General features: G+C 40.1%; 1 protein-coding gene across 5 annotated transcripts in view; it reads left to right on the top strand.

Moving 5' to 3' along the window:
- Positions 1-22,778, top strand: part of atp11c (ATPase phospholipid transporting 11C) — a 214,362-nt gene that overhangs the window by 71,316 nt on the left and 120,268 nt on the right. For all 5 annotated transcript variants that reach the window (XM_063061160.1, XM_063061161.1, XM_063061164.1 and 2 more), the window contains 4 exons: positions 3,523-3,612; positions 5,930-6,010; positions 6,322-6,429; positions 21,401-21,529. In XM_063061160.1, the coding sequence (XP_062917230.1) occupies positions 3,523-3,612; positions 5,930-6,010; positions 6,322-6,429; positions 21,401-21,529 (408 nt within the window). The remainder of the gene's footprint in view (positions 1-3,522; positions 3,613-5,929; positions 6,011-6,321; positions 6,430-21,400; positions 21,530-22,778) is intronic.

Consider the following 22,778-nt stretch of genomic DNA (forward strand, 5'->3'; position numbering starts at 1 on the left):
CAACCTGAGTGTGGCCTCATTGCGACAGTAGAAGAGGCCATGGATTGACATTTCGGAATGGGAATGGGAAGTGGAATTAAAATGGGTGGCCGCTGGACGATGGAGAGTGGGTGCTCGGCAAAACAGTCTCCCAGTCTTTGTCAGGTCTCACCGATACACAGGAGGCTGCACCGGGAGCACCAGAAACAGCCTACAACTCCAACAGACTGACAGGTGAAGCGTCATCTCACCTGGTAGGACTCTCTGGGGCCCTGAGTGAAAGTGAAGGGAGGAGGTGTAGGGGCAGCTGTAGCACTTGTTCTGCTTGCAAGGATAAGTGCTGGGAGGGAGATGCTTAATTGGGACACATCGGAACCAGTACATTTTAGCCCAATTAAGCTGCAGACCAATATAGCCAGTTTCATGGAAATATTTAAAAGATAGAAAAAAGACAAAATACGTTTAACTGAGTAACAAGCGTTCAATTTAAGCATTTAAGTTGAATTCAGAACAGATTAGAACACTATAAATACAACTATATACTATAAAGCATGAGTTCCTAATAGTTATTGACAGAGGAATTCATTCAGTGTACACTGCCATGCTCCTTTGTAAATGAATAAAATCAGCACAAGTACCTAGTGCAGATAACGGACTGCCTTCAAACAATGCTTTTGATAATTGCACACTCGTCTAGTGTGGTATTGTGGATGGAACTGAGTAATGAGCAAGGTATGGCCAGGTTAATGGGGCTGTATAACAGACCACCCACCAGTCTGAGGGATTTGGAGGAACAAATTTCTAGAGACTGGGTCTCCCATACAAGGACTAGATGGGACAGAGTTTCTCGAATGTGTTCAGGAAAGTTTTCTTAATTTGTAAATAGAAGGCCCATCAAGAGAATGTGATACTGGATCTGCTTTTAGGGAATGAGACGGGGCAGTTGACAGAATTTTGTGTAGGTGAACACTTTGCATCTAGTGATCACAATGCCAGTAGTTTTGAAAGGAATATGCAAAAAGGTAGGTCTGGTCTGTGGCTGAAATTCTAAAGTTTGATGGTATCAGAAAGGATCTGGAAAATGTGGATTGGGGCAGGCTGTTTCCTGGCAATGGTGTACAGTTGCTAGAAAAAGTTTGTAAAAAGTTTGCAATTATACTTTATACTTTATTGTTGCCAAACAATTGGTACTAAAACGTACGATCATCATAGCGATATTTGATTCTGCGCTTCCTGCTCCCTGGATTACAAATTGATGGTAAATATTAAATATGTAAATTATAAATCATAAATAGAAAGTAGAAAAATGGAAAGTAAGGTTGTGCAAAAAAAACGAGATGCAGGTCCAGATATTTGAAGGGTGCGGCCTAGATCCGGGTCAGGATCCGTTCAGCAGTCTTATCACAGTTGGAAAGAAGCTGTTCCCAAATCTGGCCATATGAGTCTTCAAGCTCCTGAACCTTCTCCCGGAGGGAAGAGGGACGAAAAGTGTGTTGGCTGGGTGGGTTGTGTCCTTGATTATCCTGGCAGCACTGCTCTGACAGCATGCGGTGTAAAGTGAGTCCACGGACGGAAGATTGGTTTGTGTGATGTGCTGCGCCGTGTTCACAATCTTCTGCAGCTTCTTCCAGTCTTGGACAGGATAACTTCCATACCAGGTTGTGATGCACCGTAGAAGAATGGTTTACCTGGTTTTCTGCATTAATTACTCATAAAATGTGGTCAGATCTTCATCTCAGTCACAGTAATAGACAAACACAGTCAGCCTAAATTAATCACATACAAACAATTGTACTTTTCATGTCATTCACAGACCAGGCTGGAAAAAGTAGGTGAATCCTTGTATTTAATAACTCTACAAGTTGCTTGAATGTGCAACAAATGTAGTAGACTTTAAAATTCGATATGAGTCCTTGATCCATTGGTTGGAATAATGAAGTGGTGTTGGGTGGAAAGTAAACCACTTATACAGGAATGCAGGTCCGAAGCGTGTCAAGATTCTCACAGTGGCTTGAGGCATTATCAGACACCAACGATGCTTTAGGTTCAAAGTCATGCTCCTCACAATACTGTTTTATTGCTAGACAAAAATGTTAAACAAACCAATTTTGGAAAACATCAATTGTCACCCAGGCTTTCTTGTTTGATTTCCAAATCACTGGTAGACTTGACTTTAAAATGCCTTAAGTTATTCCTGTTGTATCAGAGTGATACACAATCATAGACTTTTAAGTTAAAGTCACCTTTAGCATTGCCTCCTAGCAAGAGAGTTAACTGGCCCTTTGCAGTCTTGAACAGATGTATGCTTCTATTCTCGGGAGATGAAAGTATGAGAAGACATTCTTTTTCAAATTAGGCCCACTTCATCAACATTGAACACAAGCTTGGGAGATCATTGTCCTTTTTCATTATGGCATTCAGTGTTGCAGGAAAATCCTGGGCTGCCTTGCTGTCTGCACTAGTTGCTTCACCAGAAATATGTATATTATGGAGGTTATTGCACTGTTTAAATCTAACAAACCAACTTCTGCTGGCTGTGAATGTTACCGAATTATCTTCTTCCTGAATATGATTGAAGATGCTTCTTGCCTTTTTGATTATTATCAACTGGCTTAGGGGCATGTTTCGTTGTGTTTGCTCATCCACCCATATACTCAGTCTATTTTCTATTTTTTCAAGCAAATGGCTCCTTGAAAGAGTTATTGATGATAACTTTGAGGTCATAGTTGCCGAAGCTCTTTATCTTGTCTGCATTTTTTTTATAATTGTTCTAATCGTCGATGTAGCCAAATTCAAAAAGGCGCCAACATCAACCTGACGCTCACCAGTTTCCAAACGTATGTCGCTTGCACTTGCACATCTATGCGAATGCTTTTCCAGACATGTTAGATGTACTACCCTCACTGGAAGTTGCAGGCTGCTTTCCAGACATTATGGGTGAAAAAAATGTGGAATAAATTGGCGAGGGAGCAAGAACATTTTCACATGCTGGGGGTGGGGTGCGGGTGCAGAGCACGAGCTAATAGGTGATTGGCTGTAAGTGGCTCAGTGTATGTAAAGCGCTCTCATTGGCTGATTGAATGTTTACTGTAATTGTGGCTGCTCGTGAGAAGTTTTGAATGTTGTTTAGAATGAATTTTCATCATTTTAGAAAATTTCAATAAAGAATTGAATAACAGCATTACAACGAATCAGTGCTATGTGGGACCTGATTGTAAAATGATTCTGTAATCAATGCCTGATTAACATGTGAATTTAAAAGAAAAACACTTTGTTTGGATAACCTATTCAAGGAAAATGTGACATGGAGTGTGGAGATAATGCACTTAAGATCTTTAGAATGGAGCACTATGATAAACGTTTTCCTCTGGTAACAGTGGCCTAAAATTATACTTAATAGAAGTGCAGAGGTCATGGGATGGTACCTAGGAAGTGTGTTGGGATTAGGGAATGGTTCTGTTCTGAAGCAGTTTTACATCATTGTTTGAATCTATCAGTCTTTGAGATTTTGATTAATATTCTGTACCTTTCTTTTCTTCACAGTACACATACTGGAATTTTATTCCAAAAAATTTGTTTGAACAGTTCCGAAGAATTGCAAATTTTTACTTTCTTATCATATTCCTTGTACAGGTAAGGAGAACCAATTGCCTTCAGAAACATTCAGAGCAGGAGCAGTAATAGACCCTCCGAACCTGATCGGTCATTTAACAAGATTGGGGTTGATCGGATTGTTTTTTAAGGTTGTCATAGCAGGGCGGGGGGGGAGGGGGGTTTAGTGGGGATAAGCTCCCACTACCTATTTAATGCTTCCAGTGGTGTGCGCCTCAAATAGCCTGTGACATCCAAGTCCAGCTCATGGCTTTAACATGTGTCTTACCAACTAAACTCGGCGGAGCCGTTTCTACTAACAGGAGAAAGGGCAAAGGCCTGTTACTGGTGCCTTAAAATCAGTTGCTGTAGGATAATGAGGCTCATTAGCCGTGATTGACAGCTCAGCTAAGAGAAAGAATACTCTGATCTCAAACCTCCACTCTTGTGACTATACCCACTCGTGGGGAAGGCTTCGGGAGTAAGCTCCAAGGTAAAATCCGGAGCTGGAGTCACTAAGGCAGTTGTACATTGACTGGCAATTCCTGTGCTGCTGCTGATGCCAGACTGCATCAGTCTCTGCTGTTCATTTTGATTCATCAAGCTGTGTGGAGATGGGAAGCCTGCTGCAGGGACAGTAGCTTCTCTCCATATTGTACTGTCCTGTCTTGCATATAGACTTGGACAGCTGGGATGCAAATCCGTGGTTGACCATGGCCGATGGGTGGCCCTGCATGAACTGACTGTCGATTCACTTCCACCTTCCTGTTGATCCACATTTCACCCTCTCAACAAAAATCTGTCCATCTCGACTTCTGACTTAAATTATTTAAGGACATTGCTCTGAGGAAAAGCTTTTCAAGGACTTCTGAATCTCTGCATTCAACAGCAGGTCCTTACTTTATATGTAGTTTTAAGATTCTCCCACAAGCGGCAATGTCCTTTCTATGTCCACTCTTCATGTTCTTGTGTTTCAGTCAAGTTCTTATTTGTTTAAACTCCAATTTAATATCCAACTTTTGTGAACACATCCTTCTCATTTCTCTTATAATCTTCCAGAATAGGTTACATGGTTGGCACAACATTGAGGGCTGAAGGGCCTGTCATGTGCTGTAGATTTCTGTGTTCTATGTTCTCTGAACTGCTTTGAACACCCTTATACCCTTGAGGAGTCAGGAGCCCAGTACTTCAGATGTGGTTTCACTTATGCCCTTTTATAACCATCATAACCTGTGTACCACAAAGTGCTAGAGACAGATACAGTCACGACATTTGAAAGACATTTGGACAAGTACACAGATAAGAAAGGTTTGGAAGGATATGGGCCAGATGCAGGCAAACGGGATCAGTTCATTTAGGCAACTTTGTCAACATGGACAACTTGGCCAGAAGGGTCTGCTTTTCGTGCTGTATGACTCTTCTGTTCAGTTTCCTTGCAATAATTGATTACATTTTGTTAGCTTTCATAGATGTTTTGCTGAGCATGCATGCTCACTTTGCAAATAATGTATTAAGGCACTCAAATCCCATTGCATCTCAAAGATTTGAGCCACTCCTATACCATGGGATCTTATTTTCTGCAGTATTCTCTGAAGAGATACTGTACCTTACGAAATGCCTTCTGAGTGTGGTACAGTCACTCGTTTTATCTTATCCATCGCTTTGTAAACAAGTATCAATATATTGATCAGAAGTGGGTTTCCTTCCATGAAATTATATTCACTTTGCTTGGTTAACGATGCTTCTATTATATTATACCTTGGTAGATGTTACGCTAACAAGCCTGCGGTTTCCTTTTTACTATTTACCTTTATGAATGAGTCACTTATGCAGTAAAGGTGTTTTAAAAAATTGAAGTATTCATAGTTGTTTTTATGAGATAAAGAGTGGTGTTATTGTTGATCAGTGCTAAAATATATTTATCTAATTGGTGAAACAATTACTGTTTACAAGCAGATTATTATGTAAGTGTTATGTTTCAGTTTTAAGCACTGTGAAATTAAGTTTTTCTAAGCAATGCAATTGCTTCAAGCTGAGGGGATAGCGTCACTGAACTGTTCCCACAACCTATGGACTAACTTTCAAGGGCTCTTCATCTCATGTTCTTGTTATTTATTGCTTATTTATTATGCTTTGTGTTTTTATTTTTTTTTGTATTTACAGTTTGTCATCTGTTGCACATTGGTTGTTTGTCCATTTGTTGAGTGCAGTCTTTTACTGATTCTTTTGTGTTTCTTTGTATTTACAGTGAATGCCTGCAAGAAAATGAATCTCAGGGTTGTATATGATGACATTCATACAGTTGTATAATATATTTACTTTGAACTTTGCTTAATTTTATCTTTTTGAATTTCCTCAGGTTATTGTTGATACTCCAACCAGCCCAGTAACAAGTGGACTCCCTCTCTTTTTTGTGATTATTGTCACTGCCATCAAACAAGTAAGATGAAAAATACACCTACCAATAATAGAATTACTGTTTATAATTCGTTAGAATTAAATATAAATGTTCTGATTAAACTTAACAAGAATAATTTTTTTTTATTCTTTATAAAACCAGCTTCTATACTCTTTAATGAGAAATGGGTGGCTTTTGGCAAGGTCATATTTAATTATCTTGAATATTTGAATAATTTGATTAATTGTCAAGTTTAAAAATTTTGCATGTTCATCATAACCATTTAATTAAAAAATGATACAACTTACTGAGCCTTTTGTTTATCTTATGCTATGGCTTTGTGCACATTACAGGGCTATGAGGACTGGCTCAGACATAAAGCGGACAATTCTGTGAATAAAAGTCCTGTCTATATTGTAAATAATGGACGTATTCTGCAAAAACAAAGTGAAAAGATCCAGGTAAAATTGCTGATGTTTTGAAGTCTTTCACAGTGTGGATTGCAATGTTCAGTTACTTAACACTTCATTAGTGAAAGCAATTTTTTATCATCAGAGGTTTCTTCATTTAACTCCCCAATTCTTACAATGAAATCCCCATCCTTTTTTAAACAAAACTGATTTCTAAAATTGGTTTGCTCACTAATAGAACAGAATAGTACAGTACAGTACAGTACTGGTTCTTTGGCACATAATATCTTTCAATCTAACCCTTCCCTCCTACAATACCCTTCCATTTTTCTTTCATCTATGTGCTTAACTAAGAGGCTTTTAAATGTCTCTAATTTATCTGCCTCTACCATCACCCCTGGCAGGGTGTCCCACGCACTCACCAATCTGTGTTTTAAAAAAAACAAAAAAACTTACCTGTGATATCTACCCCCCCCCCCCACCTTGACTTTCCTCCAGAAACCTTAAAATCCCCTCACATTAGCCATTCCTACTCCTGGAAAAAGTCTCTGGCTGTCCACTCTACCTATGCCTCTTATCGTCTTGTACATCTCTGTCAGTTACCTCTCCTCTGCTTTCACTCATTATAATTTAGTTTTTCTATTATTTTATTTATTTAGTTTATTTATTCAGAGATACAGCACAGTAACAGACCCTTGCGGCCCAATGGCCCCACACCATCCAGTTACATTCATGTGACCAATTAACCTGCTAAACTGTATGCCTTTAAAATGTGGCAGGAAACCGGAGCACCTGAAGGAAACTTACGCAGTTACAGGGAGAATGTATAAACTCCTTACAGAGTGAGGTGGAATTGAACCCAGATCGCTAACGCTGTAAATGCGTTACGCTAACCACTATGCTACTGTGCTATCCAGTAGGAAAAAAAATAGAAGAAGAAGAATATCTTTATTGTCATTGTTGTGGAGCAATGAAACACAGTTTAGCAGCTTTTAGCACGTTTTGCAGCATGACAAAGAATATATACATAAAATAAACTCTAAAACCTCAGGAGTGCAGCCCAAAATTAATAATATATGGATGGGGGGGTAGGACTATTGCACACCCACCATTCCTGGAAGTGTGATGCATTTAGGGTCTATACCTTTTATGAAAGTGAATAGAGCACTCTATACACTTCCATAAAGCACTTTCTGGGAACTTTAGAGTTTGAACAGCATTCAATCAGAGTGAGGGATTCATTAGCAAGTGCAAATAAAAATAAGATGGGGCAAGCAGAGTGGCCTTTGTTGTAGCAGACAGTATTACATTGGGGATTTTGAGGCTTCAGTGAGAGAAGGTGAAAAGCTGTTAGTATATATATTTTTTTTCGGTTTATTTATTGTTTTCTTTATAATTGCACAGTTAGGGCAGTAGGGATGCCAGGCAGGACAACTGAATGCTCTTTTGGGATGTGGGAAGGCAGGGAGACCTCCAGTGTCTCTGATGACTATACCTATCGAAAGTTGTGAGCTCTACAGAAGAGACTTTGCACCTAAACTGGAGGGGGACTCGTATTCTAGTGGGAAGGCTTACTAGTACTGCAAGGGTGGTGGGGTGCGCAGGTTTAGACTCATGCCAGGATAGATGGTGGAGTGGTTATGGAGACATGAGGAAAATCTCTTCTCTCTGAGTGTGAAGTGAGCTTGTCAGCACAAGTGGGGGATGTGGGGTTGATTTCAACATTCAACGAGAGGGAGTGTGATACTTGATCTGCTTTAGGGAATGACACAGGGCATGTGACAGAAGTTAATGTAGGGAGAAGGTCAGGGTGCTGGGCCCCAAGGCAAGGGATGGGCCCGTTCAGCTCACTGCTCCAAGACTCAGCTCTGCACTAAACTATGGTGAACTATGGAACTTCCTTTGCAGACTTCAGAATGCTAATTTTTTGCAGTTATTTTTTGCATGATGTGCTCTCTGCACCTTGGATGTTCGGGCTTCTTTATTTTTATGGTTTTTTGTGCATTCTTTTTTTTATGGACGTGTTTTTTTCTGAACATTGGTTGTTCGATGCTCTTTTTTTATATGGGTTCTTTTAGGTTTCTTTGTTTTGTGGCTGCTTGTTAGACGAATCTAAAGGTTGCATAATGTATACTTTGATAATAAATGTAGTTTGATTTTGTACTTTGAACTTTGCCTCCAATGATCACAATGCCATTAGTTTCAAAGTAAATGTGCAAAAAGATACGTCTGTTCCATGAGTTGAGATTCTAAATTGGAGAAAGGCCAATTTTGATGGCATCAGAAATGATCTTGCAAGTGTGGATTGGTACAGGCTGTTTTCTGGCAAAGGTGTACACGGTGAGTGGGAGGGTCTCAAAGGTGAAATTTTGAGAGTGCAATGTTTGTATGTGACTGTCAGAATAAAAGGTGAAGATAACATGTAGGGAACTTTGGTTTTCAAAAGATATTCAGGCCCTGGTTAAGAGGAAAAGGAGGTGCATAGCAGGTATAGGCAGGTAGGAATAAATGAGATGTTTATAGAGTAACTGAACTCCCAGAGGGGTTAAAGAGAAATCAGGAAGGTTAATAAAAGTCATGAAGTCACCTTAGCAGACAAGATGAAGGAGAATCCTAAGGGATTCTACAGATATGTTAAGAGCAAAAGGATTACAAGGGACCAAATTGGTACTTGGAAGATCAGAATGGTAATCCATATGTGGAGCCAAATCAGGTGAGGGAAATCTTAAATGCATTTTTTGCACATATATTAGCACAGGAGATGGACACAGTCTATAGAAGTGAGGTAAATCGGCACCAGCTTCATGCACCCTGTACAGATTACAGAGGTGGAAGTGTTTGCTGTCCTGAGGCAAATCAAGGTAGATAAATCCCCAGAGCCTGACAAGATGTTCCCTTGGACCTCATGGGAGGCAAATGCAGAAATTTCCGAGGCCTTAACAGACATCCTTAGTGACAGGAGAGATACCAGAGGATTGGAGGGTAGCCAATGTTGTTCCATTGTTCAAGAAAGGCTCTAAAACTAAACCAGGAAATTAGACCGGTGAGCCTGACATCAATGTGGGAAAGTCATTGGAAGGTATATTCTAAGGGACCAGATATATAAGTATTTGGATAGACGTGGATTGATTAAGGATAGTCTGCATGGCTTTGTGTGTGGTAGGTCATGTCCAACCAATCTTATAAAATTTTTCGAGGAAGTTACCAGAAAAGCGGATGACTGTGATTAATAGTGTGCCACAAGGATTGGTGTTAGGTCCATTGATGTTTGACATCTATATCAACAATCTGGATGATACTATAGTTAACAAGATCAGCAAATTTGTGGATGACACCAAAACTGGGGGTGTAGTGGACAATGAAGAAGGCTGTCATGGATTGCAGAGGGATCTGCATCAGCTGAAAAAATGGCAGGTGGAATTTAATGTAGACAAGTGTGAGGTGTTGCATTTTGGTCAGATCAACCAGGGTAGGTCTTTCACAGTGAATGGCAGGGCACTGAGGAGTATGGTAGAACAAAGGGATTTGGGAATACAGGTCCGTAATTCATTGAAAATGGTGTCACAGGTAGATAGAGTCCTAAAGAAAGCTTTTGGCACATTGACCTTCATAAATCAATGTATTGTGTTCCAGAGATGGGACGTTATGTTGAGGTTGTATAAGACATTGGTGAGCCTAGTTTGAAGTATTGTGTGCAGTTTTCATCACCTACCTACAGGAAAGATATAAATGAGGTTGGAAGAATATAAAGGTATACAGAATTATGAGGGGTATAGATAGGGTAAATACAAGCAGGTTTTTTCACTGAGGTTGGGTGGGATTACAACTAGAGGTCATGGGTTAAGGGTGAAAGGTGAGATGTTTAAGGGGAACATGAGGGAAAACTCCTTCACTCAGAGGGTCGTGAGAGTGTGGAATGAACTGCCAGCACAAGTGCATGCGAGTTCAATTTCATTATTTGGATAATGTACATTGATAGTCGGGGTATGGAGGGCTATGGTCCCGGTGCAGGTCAATAGAAGTAGGCAGTGTAAATGGTTTTGGCATGGACTAGATGGGCCATAGTGCCAGCTTCTGTGCTGTACTTTTCTATGACTCTATGAATGTAAATGAAAAAAGCATTGGGGAAGAAGTGTAAGGAAACCTTTTATATAGGTATGTCCTGTGTAGAGTATTGTTCTCTTTATACAAGAAAATGTGTACTTGGAGATGGTGCAGAGAGATTTACTGGATTTATTAGACTATGGCATAGAAGCAGAATTCACCCCATTGAGTCTGTGCTGCCATTCCATCATAGCTCATTTATTATCCCTCTCAACCCCCTTCTCTTGCCTTCTCGATGTAACCTTTTGCACTCTTATTAATCAAAAACCTATCAGCCTCCACTGTAAATATACCCGATGACTTGGCCTCCACAGCCAACCATGACAATGAATTCCACAGATTCTCTACCATCTGGTTAAAGAAATTTCTTCATATATCTGTTCTAAAGTGATATCCTTCTATGTTTAGATTGTCCCCTCTGGTTATTAGACCATAGGACACAGGAGCAGAGTTAGGCCATTCGGCCCATCGAGCTTGCTTTGCCATTTCGTCATGGCTGATCCATTTCCCTCTCAGCCCAATTCTCCTGCGTTCTCTCCATAACCTTTCACGCCCTGACTATTGGGCGGTGCAGCCCAAAGGGCCAGACAGGTCTATTCCGCACTGTATGTCAATAAAATAATATATTAAAAAATAATAAAATTAAGTGCCTATCAACCTCCACCTTAAGTGCACCCAGTGACCAGGCCTTCTGAGGTGCCTGTGGCACAGATTCACCACCCTCCAGCTAAAGAAATTCCTCTGCATTTCAATCTGTGCCCTCTGGTACTAGACTACCCCATTATAGGAAATATTCTGTCCACATCCACTCCATCTAGACCTTTCAGCATTCAGTAGGTTTCAATTACCCCCCCCCCCCCGCTTCTAAACTCCAGCAACCACAGGCCCAGAGCCATCAAAGATGTTATTAGCCCTTTCATTCTTGGAACATTCTCGTGAACTTTCTCCAATGTCAGCACATCCTTTCTTAGATAATCAGAATCAGGTTTGTTATCATGTGACGTGAAATTTGTTAACTTAGCAACAGCAGTTCAATGCAATACATATTCCAGCAGAGAGAAAAAAATAATAATAATAATAAATAAGTAAATCAATTACATGTATTGAATAGATTTTAAAAAATAGTGCAAAAACAGAAATAATGCGTATTCTAAAAAAAAGTGAGGTAGTGTCCAAAGATTCAATGTCCATTTAGAAATTGGATAGCAGAGGGGAAGAAGCTGTTCCTGAATCGGGCTCAGAACTGCTCACAATGCTACAGATGAGGCCTCACCAGTGCCTTAAAACCTTGGTATTGTTTATATGTTCTAGTCCTCTCAAAATGAATGCTAACATTGTATTTGCCTTTTTACCACCAACTCAGCCTACGAGTTAACTTTAGGGAATCCTGCATGAGGACTCCCCAGTCTCTTTGCACCTCACCATTTCTAGTCATGAAGAGGTTATCTTCTGAAACTTGAAGTAGATTGAGCTAATGTTGTTGAGTAAAGGAGCTGTGAAGCACAGAAGATAACCAACCTAATACTAAGCGAACTTTGGATCCTTTTTTTCCAGCAAACCTTCTATCTCATATGCTTCAACCTTCGGAACCAGTTTATCATGAGGGACCTTGTTAAAAACCCTTACTAAAATCCATGCATGACTCATCTATTACCCTGTCTTCATCAGTGATCTTGTTACCTCCAAAAAAACATTTCCTTGCAGGCATTCATAGTAAATACAAACACAATAGAATCAGTGAAAAACCACACACAACAAACAGAGAAACAATCAATGTGCAAAAGAGAACGAACTGTGCAAATCCGAAAAGAGAGGAAAATACAAACTGATAATAAATAAATAAGCAATAAATATCGAGAGCATGAATTGCAGAGTTCTTGAAAGTGAGTCTGTAGCTTGTGGAGCTAATTCATTGTTGGGGTGAGTGACATTCACTGAAGTTATCCACTGTGGCTCAAGAGCCTGATGGTTGAGGGGTAGTAACTGTTCCTGAACCTGGTGGTGTAGGTCCTGAGGCTCCTGTACCACCTCCCTGTTGGCAGCAGCGAGAAGAGAGCATGGCCTATATGATGGGGGTGGGGGGGGGAGGGTTCTGATGAATGCTGCTTTCCTGCAACAGTGGTTCATGTAGATGTGCCCAACGATGGGTGGGTCTTACCCATGATGGATGGGCCATATCTACTACTTTTTGTAGGCTTTTCCATTCAAGGGCATTGGTGTTTCTATACCAGGCTGGAATACAACTTGTCAATATGAATCCTTAGAATTGTTTCACCCGATGATCATCCAGAGTTCGTAAGAATGAGAGGTGGCCTTAATGAAACAAATACTCCTGAGGTGTTAATACAATTGATTCGCCTGGTTGTTTCCCTTGATAAGTAAGTCAAGTGAGCATGGTACCTTTTACTGAAAAGAAGAGATGTTTCATTATCTCTAATGTATAGCCACCACCCCTTATCCAAGAGCAGCTTGCTTCCATGCTGTTATATTCTAGTCCGATAATATTCTATTGTAGGGCAGTGCAGTAGTGAAGCAGTTGGAGCTGTTTCACATCTCCAGAGGCTTGGATTCAACTTAACTTCTGGCACTGTGGGGAGTTTCAGTGTTTTCCCAGTGACTTGAGAGTGATCAGATGTCATCTTGTATACTAAAGATGTAAATTGGCTGCCATAAGCTGTTCGTTGTGTACATGGATGGTAGGTGAGTCAGGTGAGATTGATGGGCATGCAAGAGAGAACAAGTTGCATGGAATGAGATGGGTTGCTCTGAGAGCCAGTATACACTCAGTGGACGAAATAGCAACCTATATTTTAAGGAAATGTTAGCGTGTTGGGGTTAGAGTTGTGGTGAAATGACGTCTGCTAGGTTTATCACTTAAAAATATCAGTAAACGTGTTAAGAGAAAATAATTTGATCATGCTCTGTTTCTGAATAATTTCATTGACTTTAGTTTGCACTTAATCAACAAGAGACCTGCTAATTCCAATGCTGAAACTGAACTGTTAATCTTGATAAAATGAGCAGAATTACTAACTGACTTTTTTTTTCAAACAACACACATAAAAGTTGCTGGTGAACGCAGCAGGCCAGGCAGCATCTCTAGGAAGAGGTGCAGTCGACGTTTCAGGCCGAGACCCTTCATCAGGACCTCTTCCTAGAGTTGCTGCCTGGTGCAACTCTTCCTAGAGATGCTGCCTGGCCTGCTGCGTTCACCAGCAACTTTTATGTGTGTTGCTTGAATTTCCAGCATCTGAGTCCTGACAAAGGGTCTCGACCTGAAACGTTGACTGCACTTCTTCCTAGAGATGCTGCCTGGCCTGCTGCGTTCACCAGCAACTTTTATGTGTGTTGCTTGAATTTCCAGCATCTGCAGAATTCCTGTTGTTTGCGTTTTTTTTTCAAATCCTGGTGATAAAATTTATTTGTCCCATAGTCTCCTACTTCTAAACTGTTGGCCCTAATGCTCTGCTCTATGCAACCCTGCAGTTTTTCCTCTTTAGAAACATCCTGTTAGCTACACACACCAGTATTTTTATCACTGTGTTTATGACAACAAATAGATTTGATGATGTTTTAGTTTATAAGCATTGTAGTTACTGTGCTCCTTCCTATGCAACTAAGCCATTGTTTTGGCTGGAATATATCATTTTGTTTATCCCTTTTGCAATTTATTTCCATCATCCAAAATCTCTCCTATCTTAATACTGTTATTATCTCAATGCTGTTTGATTTATTGTTCTTGTGTTCATATGTCATCCACTGACCAATTAAAACCTTTAAATAGTACTTCGTGCATCTAAATAAAGGCATTCATTTCTTTGAAATTTTCCACCTGTAGTGGAGATTTCCATTTAACCTGTCATTGAGTGATTATCTTTGATGATATTTTCCAAAGAGACAATGCATTGACCTTCGGGCTGATTCCAACAAATTGAGACAAATGTTTGGTGTGTATTCCAAATTGACGTCATTGCTGTTTCCATGTAGTTGTCAGCTGAAGGCAAAACTCCATCCTAAATTTACTGTGTTATCATCAACATGCATGGGAAGTTGATGTTGAAATAAGTTGAAACAGGTTTTTTTTGTATGTGCTGTAAATGAATAAAGAGAATAGGCATATCTGGTTTTTGGAAAGTTCTTGTCAAGACTTGATCTAATCATAAAAGCCTATTTGGATTAATATTATAAATATAGTCTAAGAATACACATTTTGCTTTGATATCAACATATTTTTGTAATCTGCATGATAAATGTTTAATTTAAGATAATTGTCAGTCCCTTTTTTTAAACTACACTCCTTACTTGGGAATTCAATAAATAAAACTAAGAGATGAAGACCCTTTTAAGCACCAGCTCAAAACCTCTTTGTTTAACCTTGCTTTTAACTGATATCTTTTTGTCTTTTATTTTCATGTTTACACTTTTATTCCATTGTAGAGCACTTTGAATTACATTGTCTATATGAAAAGTGCTCTATAAATAGTCATTAATTTCTGTTCCCTTTAGAAATTTTTTTTATTTTGTCTATTTGTTATTTATTCCTGGATTTTTAATTTGGATGTTGTAATAGTTTTTAGTTTGTGATCATGTTTCTAAACAAAGCCAAATCTTGTCATTCGGGACTTTTGGGCTTGCGTATCACTGGCGTTGTACCAACAATGTATACAGATAGGATGCAAAATGTATGGTTGACCCTGATCAGTGGAGGCCTCGGGCCTTTTGCAAATTCTGTTGAACAGAGTTAAGCATATTTTCTGATGGCTGATTTAGACCAGCTGCTTAAATTGAAGGTGCTGATGTAACCTTAGTTCTGTTAAATACTTCATCGTTTACTATTATATCTAAACCTATTATCCTACCTGCTAATTCAGACTGATGAATATTCACAATCTGAGTGTCACATTCTGCCCTGAGCTAAGATTCAAGCCTTGCATTTTATTTGTTGTTTCAAGATCACTAACCTCTTCAGTATTGCCAGTTCCACTGTGTTCTCTGATCTCTTTCCTCCTTCATTAGAAGAATGAGGAGGGATCTCATTGAAATCTATCGAATATTGAAAGGCCTAGATAGAGTGAATGTAGAGAGGATGTTTCCTATAGTGGGGGAGTCCAGGAGCAGAGGGCACAGCCTCAGAGCAGAGAGATGCCCCTTTGGAGCAGAATTGAGGAAGAATTTCTTTAGCCAGAGGGTAGTGAATCTGAGGAATTCATTGCCACTGATAACTATGGAGGCCAAGTCATTTGGTATATTTAAAATAGAGGTTGACAGGTTCTTGATTAGACAATAGGTGCAGGAGTAGGCCATTCGGCCCTTCGAGCCAGCACCGCCATTCACTGTGATCATGGCTGATCATCCACTATCAGTATCCAGTTCCTGCCTTATCCCCATAACCTTTGATTCTGCTATCTTTAAGAGCTCTATCCATCTCTTTCTTGAAAGCATCCAGAGACTTAGCCTCCACAGCCTTCTGGGGCAGAGCATTCCATATATCCACCACTCTCTGGGTGAAAAAGTTTTTCCTCAACTCTGTTCTAAATGGCCAACCCCTTATTCTTAAACTGTGGCCTCTGGTTCTGGACTCGCCCATCAGCGGGAACATGCAGCGTGTCCAATCCCTTAATAATCTTATATGTTTCAATAAGATCCCCTCTCAGCCTTCTAAATTCCAGAGTATACAAGCCCAGTCGCTCCAATCTTTCGACATATGACAGTCCGGCCATGCCGGGAATTAACCTTGTGAACCTACGCTGCACTTCCTCAATAGCAAGAATGTCCTTCTTCAAATTTGGAGACCAAAACTGCACACAGTACTCCAGGTGTGGTCTCACCAGGGCCCTGTACAACTGCAGAAGGACCTCTTTGCTCTTGTACTCAATTCCCCTTGTTATGAAGGCCAGCATGACATTAGCTTTCTTCACTGCCTGCTGTACTTGCATGCTGGCTTTCAGTGACTGATGTACAAGAGCACCTAGATCTCGTTGTACTTCCCCTTTTCCTAACTTGACTCCATTTAGATAATAATCTGCCTTCCTGTTCTTACCACCAAAGTGGATAACCTCACATTAGTCTGAGAGCATCAAAGTTTAAGAGGAGAAGGCAGGAGAATAGGGTTGAGAGAGATCATAATTCAGCCTTGATGTGCTGAATGGCCGAATTCTGCTCCCATTCTTCATTGGGCTTTAAGTAAATTCTGTCCTTTTTATTTTATATCTTTTATAAACCAGCCATCACCTTTTGATCTGAAATGTTATTTATAATTATTTGAAATGTACTTATTCTTCTTTCTGAGACATAAGCCTATAAGTTTACAAGTGTAACATAGCATGCGTCTTCTGTTCTATGAAACTGAGTTACAGTATCAAACTGAAAGTAACATATGCTTGATACCTTTTATTCTATACATATCTGTAAGGGCACATTTTGCTTGTGTAGTTTTAAGCACTTAGTAACAAAGTGGCCCAAATAGTGTACACAGGCTGCAGGGATTATATTAATCCTTGAACAATGACACTTATCTTTGAAGTTTTGTACAGCTAGCTAAAAAAATGTAGGTCAGTCACAAGAAAATTGGTTTAAACAACAGGAAAAGCCTCTGGGTGTGCGATTTAAAGGGATTTATTTAGAACTATAGTGTATAAGTGCACTATACTGCCTTTAGAAGGCTTTTTGACCGTTCAATATAATCTTGGTTGATCAGTAGAATTCAGTACCCTTTCCTCTAACCCATGATCCATTTAAGCAGATGAATTACATTTAATTCTTTGAATTTAATGATTTGGCCTCAACTGGTAGAGAATTCCTCAAAATCACCACCCTTGGGGTGAAATTATTTCTTTTTACCTCAGCTCTAAATGGCTTACCCCATTTTCCTTGAGGAGATTGAAAAAAAAGATGGTTATCAACTTGAGAACTCTGACCACTCACACCCCTTTTTACATTGACAGCACAGCAGTGGAAACTGCAAGAAGTTTCAACATCCTGACAGTACATGTCACACACAACTTTCTTAAATCTTATGCTTTAACCCTTAGTTTGAGATCTACACACCATTAAGAACATCATTCCTGCATCTATCCATCCAGCTTACATTATATAAATTTATTTAGGATGTGCCTCTTATCCTGAACTCTAGCAAATATGAACAAAACAATGTGACCAAAACAAAAGAGATAGTTGTTGACTTCAGGAGGACACAGAGCGACCACTGTCCACTGAACATTGACAACTCCTCTGTAGAGATGGTTAAGAGCACCAAATTTCTTGGTGTTCACCTGGCGGAGAATCTCACCTGGTCCCTCAACACCAGCTCTATAGCAAAGAAAGCCCAGCAGCGTCTCTACCTTCTGCGAAGGCTGAGAAAAGTCCACCTCCCACCCACCATCCTCTCTACATTCTACAGAGGTTGTATCGAGAGCATCCTGAGCAGCTGCATCACTGCCTGGTTCGGAAATTGCACCATCTCGGATCGCAAGTCCCTGCAGCAGATAGAGAGGTCAGCTGAGAAGATCATCAGGGTCTCTCTTCCCACCATTAGAGACATTTACCCCACACGCTGCATCCGCAAAGCAAACAGCATTATGAAGGACCCCATGCACCCTTCATATAAACTCTTTTCTCTCCTGCCATTTGGCAAAAGGCACTGAAGCATTCAGGCTGTCACGACCAGACTATGTAACAGTTTCTTCCCCCAAACCATCAGACTCCTCAATACCCAGAGCCTGGACTGACACCAACCTACTGACCTCTACTGTGCCTATTGTCTTGTTTATTATTTATTGTAATGCCTGCACTGTTTTGTGCACTTTATGCAGTCCTGGGTAGGTCTGTAGTCTAGTGTAGTTTTGTGTTGCTTTACGTAGTTCAGTGTAGTTTTTGTATTGTTTCATGTAGCACCATGGTCCTGAAAAACGTTGTCTCGTTTTTACTGTATACTGTACCAGCAGTTATGGTCGAAATGACAATAAAAAGTGATTTGACTTGATTTTGGCAGTCATCCAAATCTCTCACCATATGAGCCTTGCCATCGTAGGAATTTACTATACTCCCTACAAGCAGAAATATCCTTCCTCAAATGACTTGAAATTTGTTAACTTAGCAGCAGCGTTCAGTGCAATACATAATCTAGCAGAGAGAGAGAAAATAATAATAAATAAAATAAAAAATAATAATAAATAAACAAGTAAATCAAGTACATATATCGAATAGATTATTAAAAATATGCAAAAACAGAAATACTGTATATTAAAAAAGTGAGGCAATGTCCAAAGCTTCAAAGTTCATTTAGGAATTGGATGGCAGAGGGGAAGAAGCTGATCCTGAATCGCTGAGTGTGTGTCTTCAGGCTCCTGTACCTCCTCCCTGATGGTAACAGTGAGAAAAGGGCATGCCCTGGGTGCTGGAGGTCTTCAATAATGGACGCTGCCTTTCTGAGACACCGCTTCCTATAGATGTCCTGGGTACTTTGTAGGCTAGTGCCCAATATGGAGCTGACTAGATTTACAACCTGCTTCAACTTCTTTCAGTCCTGTGCAGTAACCCCTCCATATCAGACAGTGACACAGCCTATCAGTATGCTCTCCACGGTACAACTATAGAAGTTTTTGAGCATATTTGTTGACATGCCAAATCCCTTCAAACTCCTAATAAAGTATAGCTGCTGTCTTGCCTTCTTTATGACTACATCAATATGTTGGGACCAGGTTAGATCCTCAGAGATCTTGACACCCAGGAACTTGAAACTGCTCATTCTCTCCACTTCTGATGCCTCTATGAGGATTGGTACGTGTTCATTTGTCTTACCTTTCCTGACTCATTTTCATTTTATAATCCTGCTCAAGCTCTCAGGTCTTCTTCTGCTGGTCTGTTAAATTACAACAATCTAAATTTAAAACAAATTTTAAATGCCAGCTCAAAACTTGCTGTATTTAACCTTGCTTTTAACTAACATCTTTTTGTCTTTTATTTTCATGTTTATGTTTTTATTTTCTTGTTTGCACTTTTATCCCATTGTAAAGCACTTTGAACTACATCATCTGCATGAAAAATGATCTGTAAATAAAGTCATTATTACTGTTGGTTAGGAAGTCAAATGTCTGGTTGCTAAGGAAGGTGTGAGGAGACCCAGGTCGAGGAGTTTGGAAATGTGTTTGCTTCGTCTTGTAGTATTGAAGGCAGAGCTGTAGCCAGTAAACATTAGAAAATCTGCAGATGCTGTAAATCCAAAGCAGCACACACACATCAGGACTGTCCTGATGAAGGGTTTCGGCTTGAAACATCAACTGTTTATTCTTTTCCGTAGATGCTGCTTGACCTGCTGAGTTCCTCCAGCATTTTGTGAGTGTTGCCAATAAACATTGATGTCTTTAGTGTCTGGATGTTTCAGAGATGACTGCAGAAACAGAGGGATGGTGTCTGCTGTGGGCTTTCTTCAGCAGTAGGCGAATTGCAGTGGGTCAAGCTTCCCTGGAAGGCTGGAGTTAATATGTGCCATGAATGAGCCGATCCAGAGTACTTGGAAAGATCAGAGCCACTAATGTCAAAGGCAACAACGGTGAATCGGGTTGCTGGTAGTAGTGGCTGCTACCTGCTTTTTTGGCGCTAAACAAATTGCTCTGTGAGTTGCAGCAGTGCTGAAATGAATTCTCTCAACATTCCCCTTTGGAATGTGCAACTAATGCAGTAGGTTGCTTACAGATGAAAATACATTTAGTTAGTATGCTGCAGGGTAAAGAATCTTGGTTGATATCTTGAGAGCTAAATTCGGTTACAGACAATTTATGAGCACCTCAGCTCCTTCCGCAAAAAGTGGAAATTCCCGGTGGCCAACTATTTCAAGTCCAATCCCCATTCCTGTTCCAACATGTTGGTCTATGGCCTCCTGTACTGCCGTGATGAGGCCACCCTCAGGTTGGAGAAGCAACACCTCATATTCTGTCTAGGAGCCTCGAACATGATGGCAGGAACATCAATTTCTTCGACTTCTGGTCATTTTTCCCTCTCCACCCTTCCCTTTTCTATTCCCCACTCTGGCTCCTCCCTTACCTCTTTTCCTCACCTGCCTATACCCACCCCTAGCAGACCCCTTTCCCTTTCTTCCATGGTCCACTCCTCTCCTCTCAGATTCCTCCCTCTCCAGCCCTTTCCCTTTCCACCTATCACCTCCCAGCTTCTAACTTTATCTCCCCTCCACCACCCTCCTGGCTTCACCTGTCACCTTCTAGTTTATCCTCCTGCTGCCCCCACCTTCTTATTCTGATGTCTTCCTCCTTCCTTTCCACTCCTGATGAAGAGTCTCTGCCTGAGAAGTCAACTGTTTATTCATTTTCATAGATGCTGCCTGACCCCTGCTGAGTTCCAGCATTTTGTGTATGTTCCTCTGGATTTTCAGCATCTGCATGATCTCTTGTGTTTATAATCAACTTGTGTTGGTCACCTATTTGAGCAGTGTTTTCTGGGTAATTGAACCTGAGGCAAGAAAATGAACATTGATGATCTCAACTTGTACATTGTGTAACCTCATAATTGTCATCAAGAGGCATTGTGATCCTATTTCAATCACAAGTTGTTTCTGGAAGTCTAGCATATATAGTACATTCAAAATATCATTTCCAGTACACAAGTGTAAAGAAGAATAAAACAACTGTTATTCTGGATCCAATGGAACACAGAAAAATCATAATAAGATAAAAACACAATAATTTAAAAAACACAACATGTTTAAATACATAAGATAGTTTATATACATTGTATGTCCATAAAGTGTACCAGGCACAGGAGTATCTGTACATAAGGTGACTGTCAGGAAATGATCAAGTCGTGGTGGTTGCATGGAAGTTCAGCTGACATTCCAGTTATGTTGGAACTAATTAAATTAATGTCTGTGGGCGTAAAACAAAACTATCTTTTCATTTCTCTTTAGGTGGGAGATATTGTATGTGTGAAGGAGGATGAGACGTTTCCATGTGATCTTATCCTTCTATCTTCAAGCAGGGATGATGGTACCTGCTATGTTACCACTGCTAGTCTTGATGGAGAGTCAAGCCAAAAGGTAAAGCACATCAATTGATATAGGTATTCTGGAGTCTCTCTTTATTCTGTTTAAGATACATGAGGACACTTGAGGTTCTGCAATAATTTTAATGCTCTGGATCCGTAAGAGTCTAAGCATAGGAGCAGCATTCGGCCCATCGAGTTTGTTCCGCCATTCCATCATTGCTGATTTATCATTCCTCTCAATGCCGTTCTGCCCCATAAACTTTGATACCCTTACTAATTAGGTGCTTTCCAGCCTCCTCTTTACATACACCCAATGACTTGGCCTCCACAGCTGTCTGTGGCAATGAATTCCACAGATTCACTCCCCTCTGGCTAAAGAAATTCCTGCTCATTCCTTTTCTAATTGAATGTCCTTCTACTCAGTGGTTGTGCCCTCTGCTCCTAGATTTCCCCACTATAATGAACATCCTCTCCACATCCATTTTATCTAGGCCTTTCAATATTCAATAGGTTTCAATGAAATCTTCCCTCATTCTTCTAAACCCAACAAATCTGGCCCAGAGCCATCAGGCACTCCTTATATTTTAACCCTTTCATTTCTGGATGTGAGTGTGCAGTGCATATTTTGCTTGCAAATAATACTCCAATGGAAAATTAACCATTTAAAACAAAAAGTTAAGGATACGTCAGAAGACAGTTTGACCCCCAAGTCTTGCTTTTGTTGGCATATCTTGAAAAGATGCAACACAATAATTTCTTGATATGCGAGCATATCGCTTGTGTACATGATTGTTAGTTTCAAAGCCAGTAGTTGTCTGAAACTTCATAAATTGAGTCCCACATGTAATTTCAACGCAGTGAATTGTAGGCTGCAGATTTTTGTTATTGAGTCTTTCATTGCCTCTCATTTTATGAAGGTAATGAAATAAGCACTCCTGCCAGAAATGTCACTTTGTAGCAAAGTACTGTTATGCAGACACTCGACACTTGGCAACCTACTATGTATAATTAAGGCAGGCATTGATGGAGGGTCTCTACTTGAAATATCACCTGTTTATTAATTTCTATAGATGCTGTCTGACTTGCTGAGTTCCTCCAGCATTTTATGCGTGTTACTATGTATAATTATCTTGGTGTTCTCCCACATAATACTTTAGTACCCCAATAATGTCTTCTTGTTGTGCTGAAATGCATCTGTGAAGTTTCTGAATCATTTTGCTAAAATAAGGGCTCCATGCAAATTGATATTTGGGGCGCGCCATGTGGTCAGCTTGACACTATTACAGCTAGGAGAGTCGGAG

Source organism: Mobula hypostoma, chromosome 10 (genome assembly GCF_963921235.1).
Source record: "Mobula hypostoma chromosome 10, sMobHyp1.1, whole genome shotgun sequence".
Classification (NCBI taxonomy): Eukaryota; Metazoa; Chordata; class Chondrichthyes; order Myliobatiformes; family Myliobatidae; genus Mobula; species Mobula hypostoma.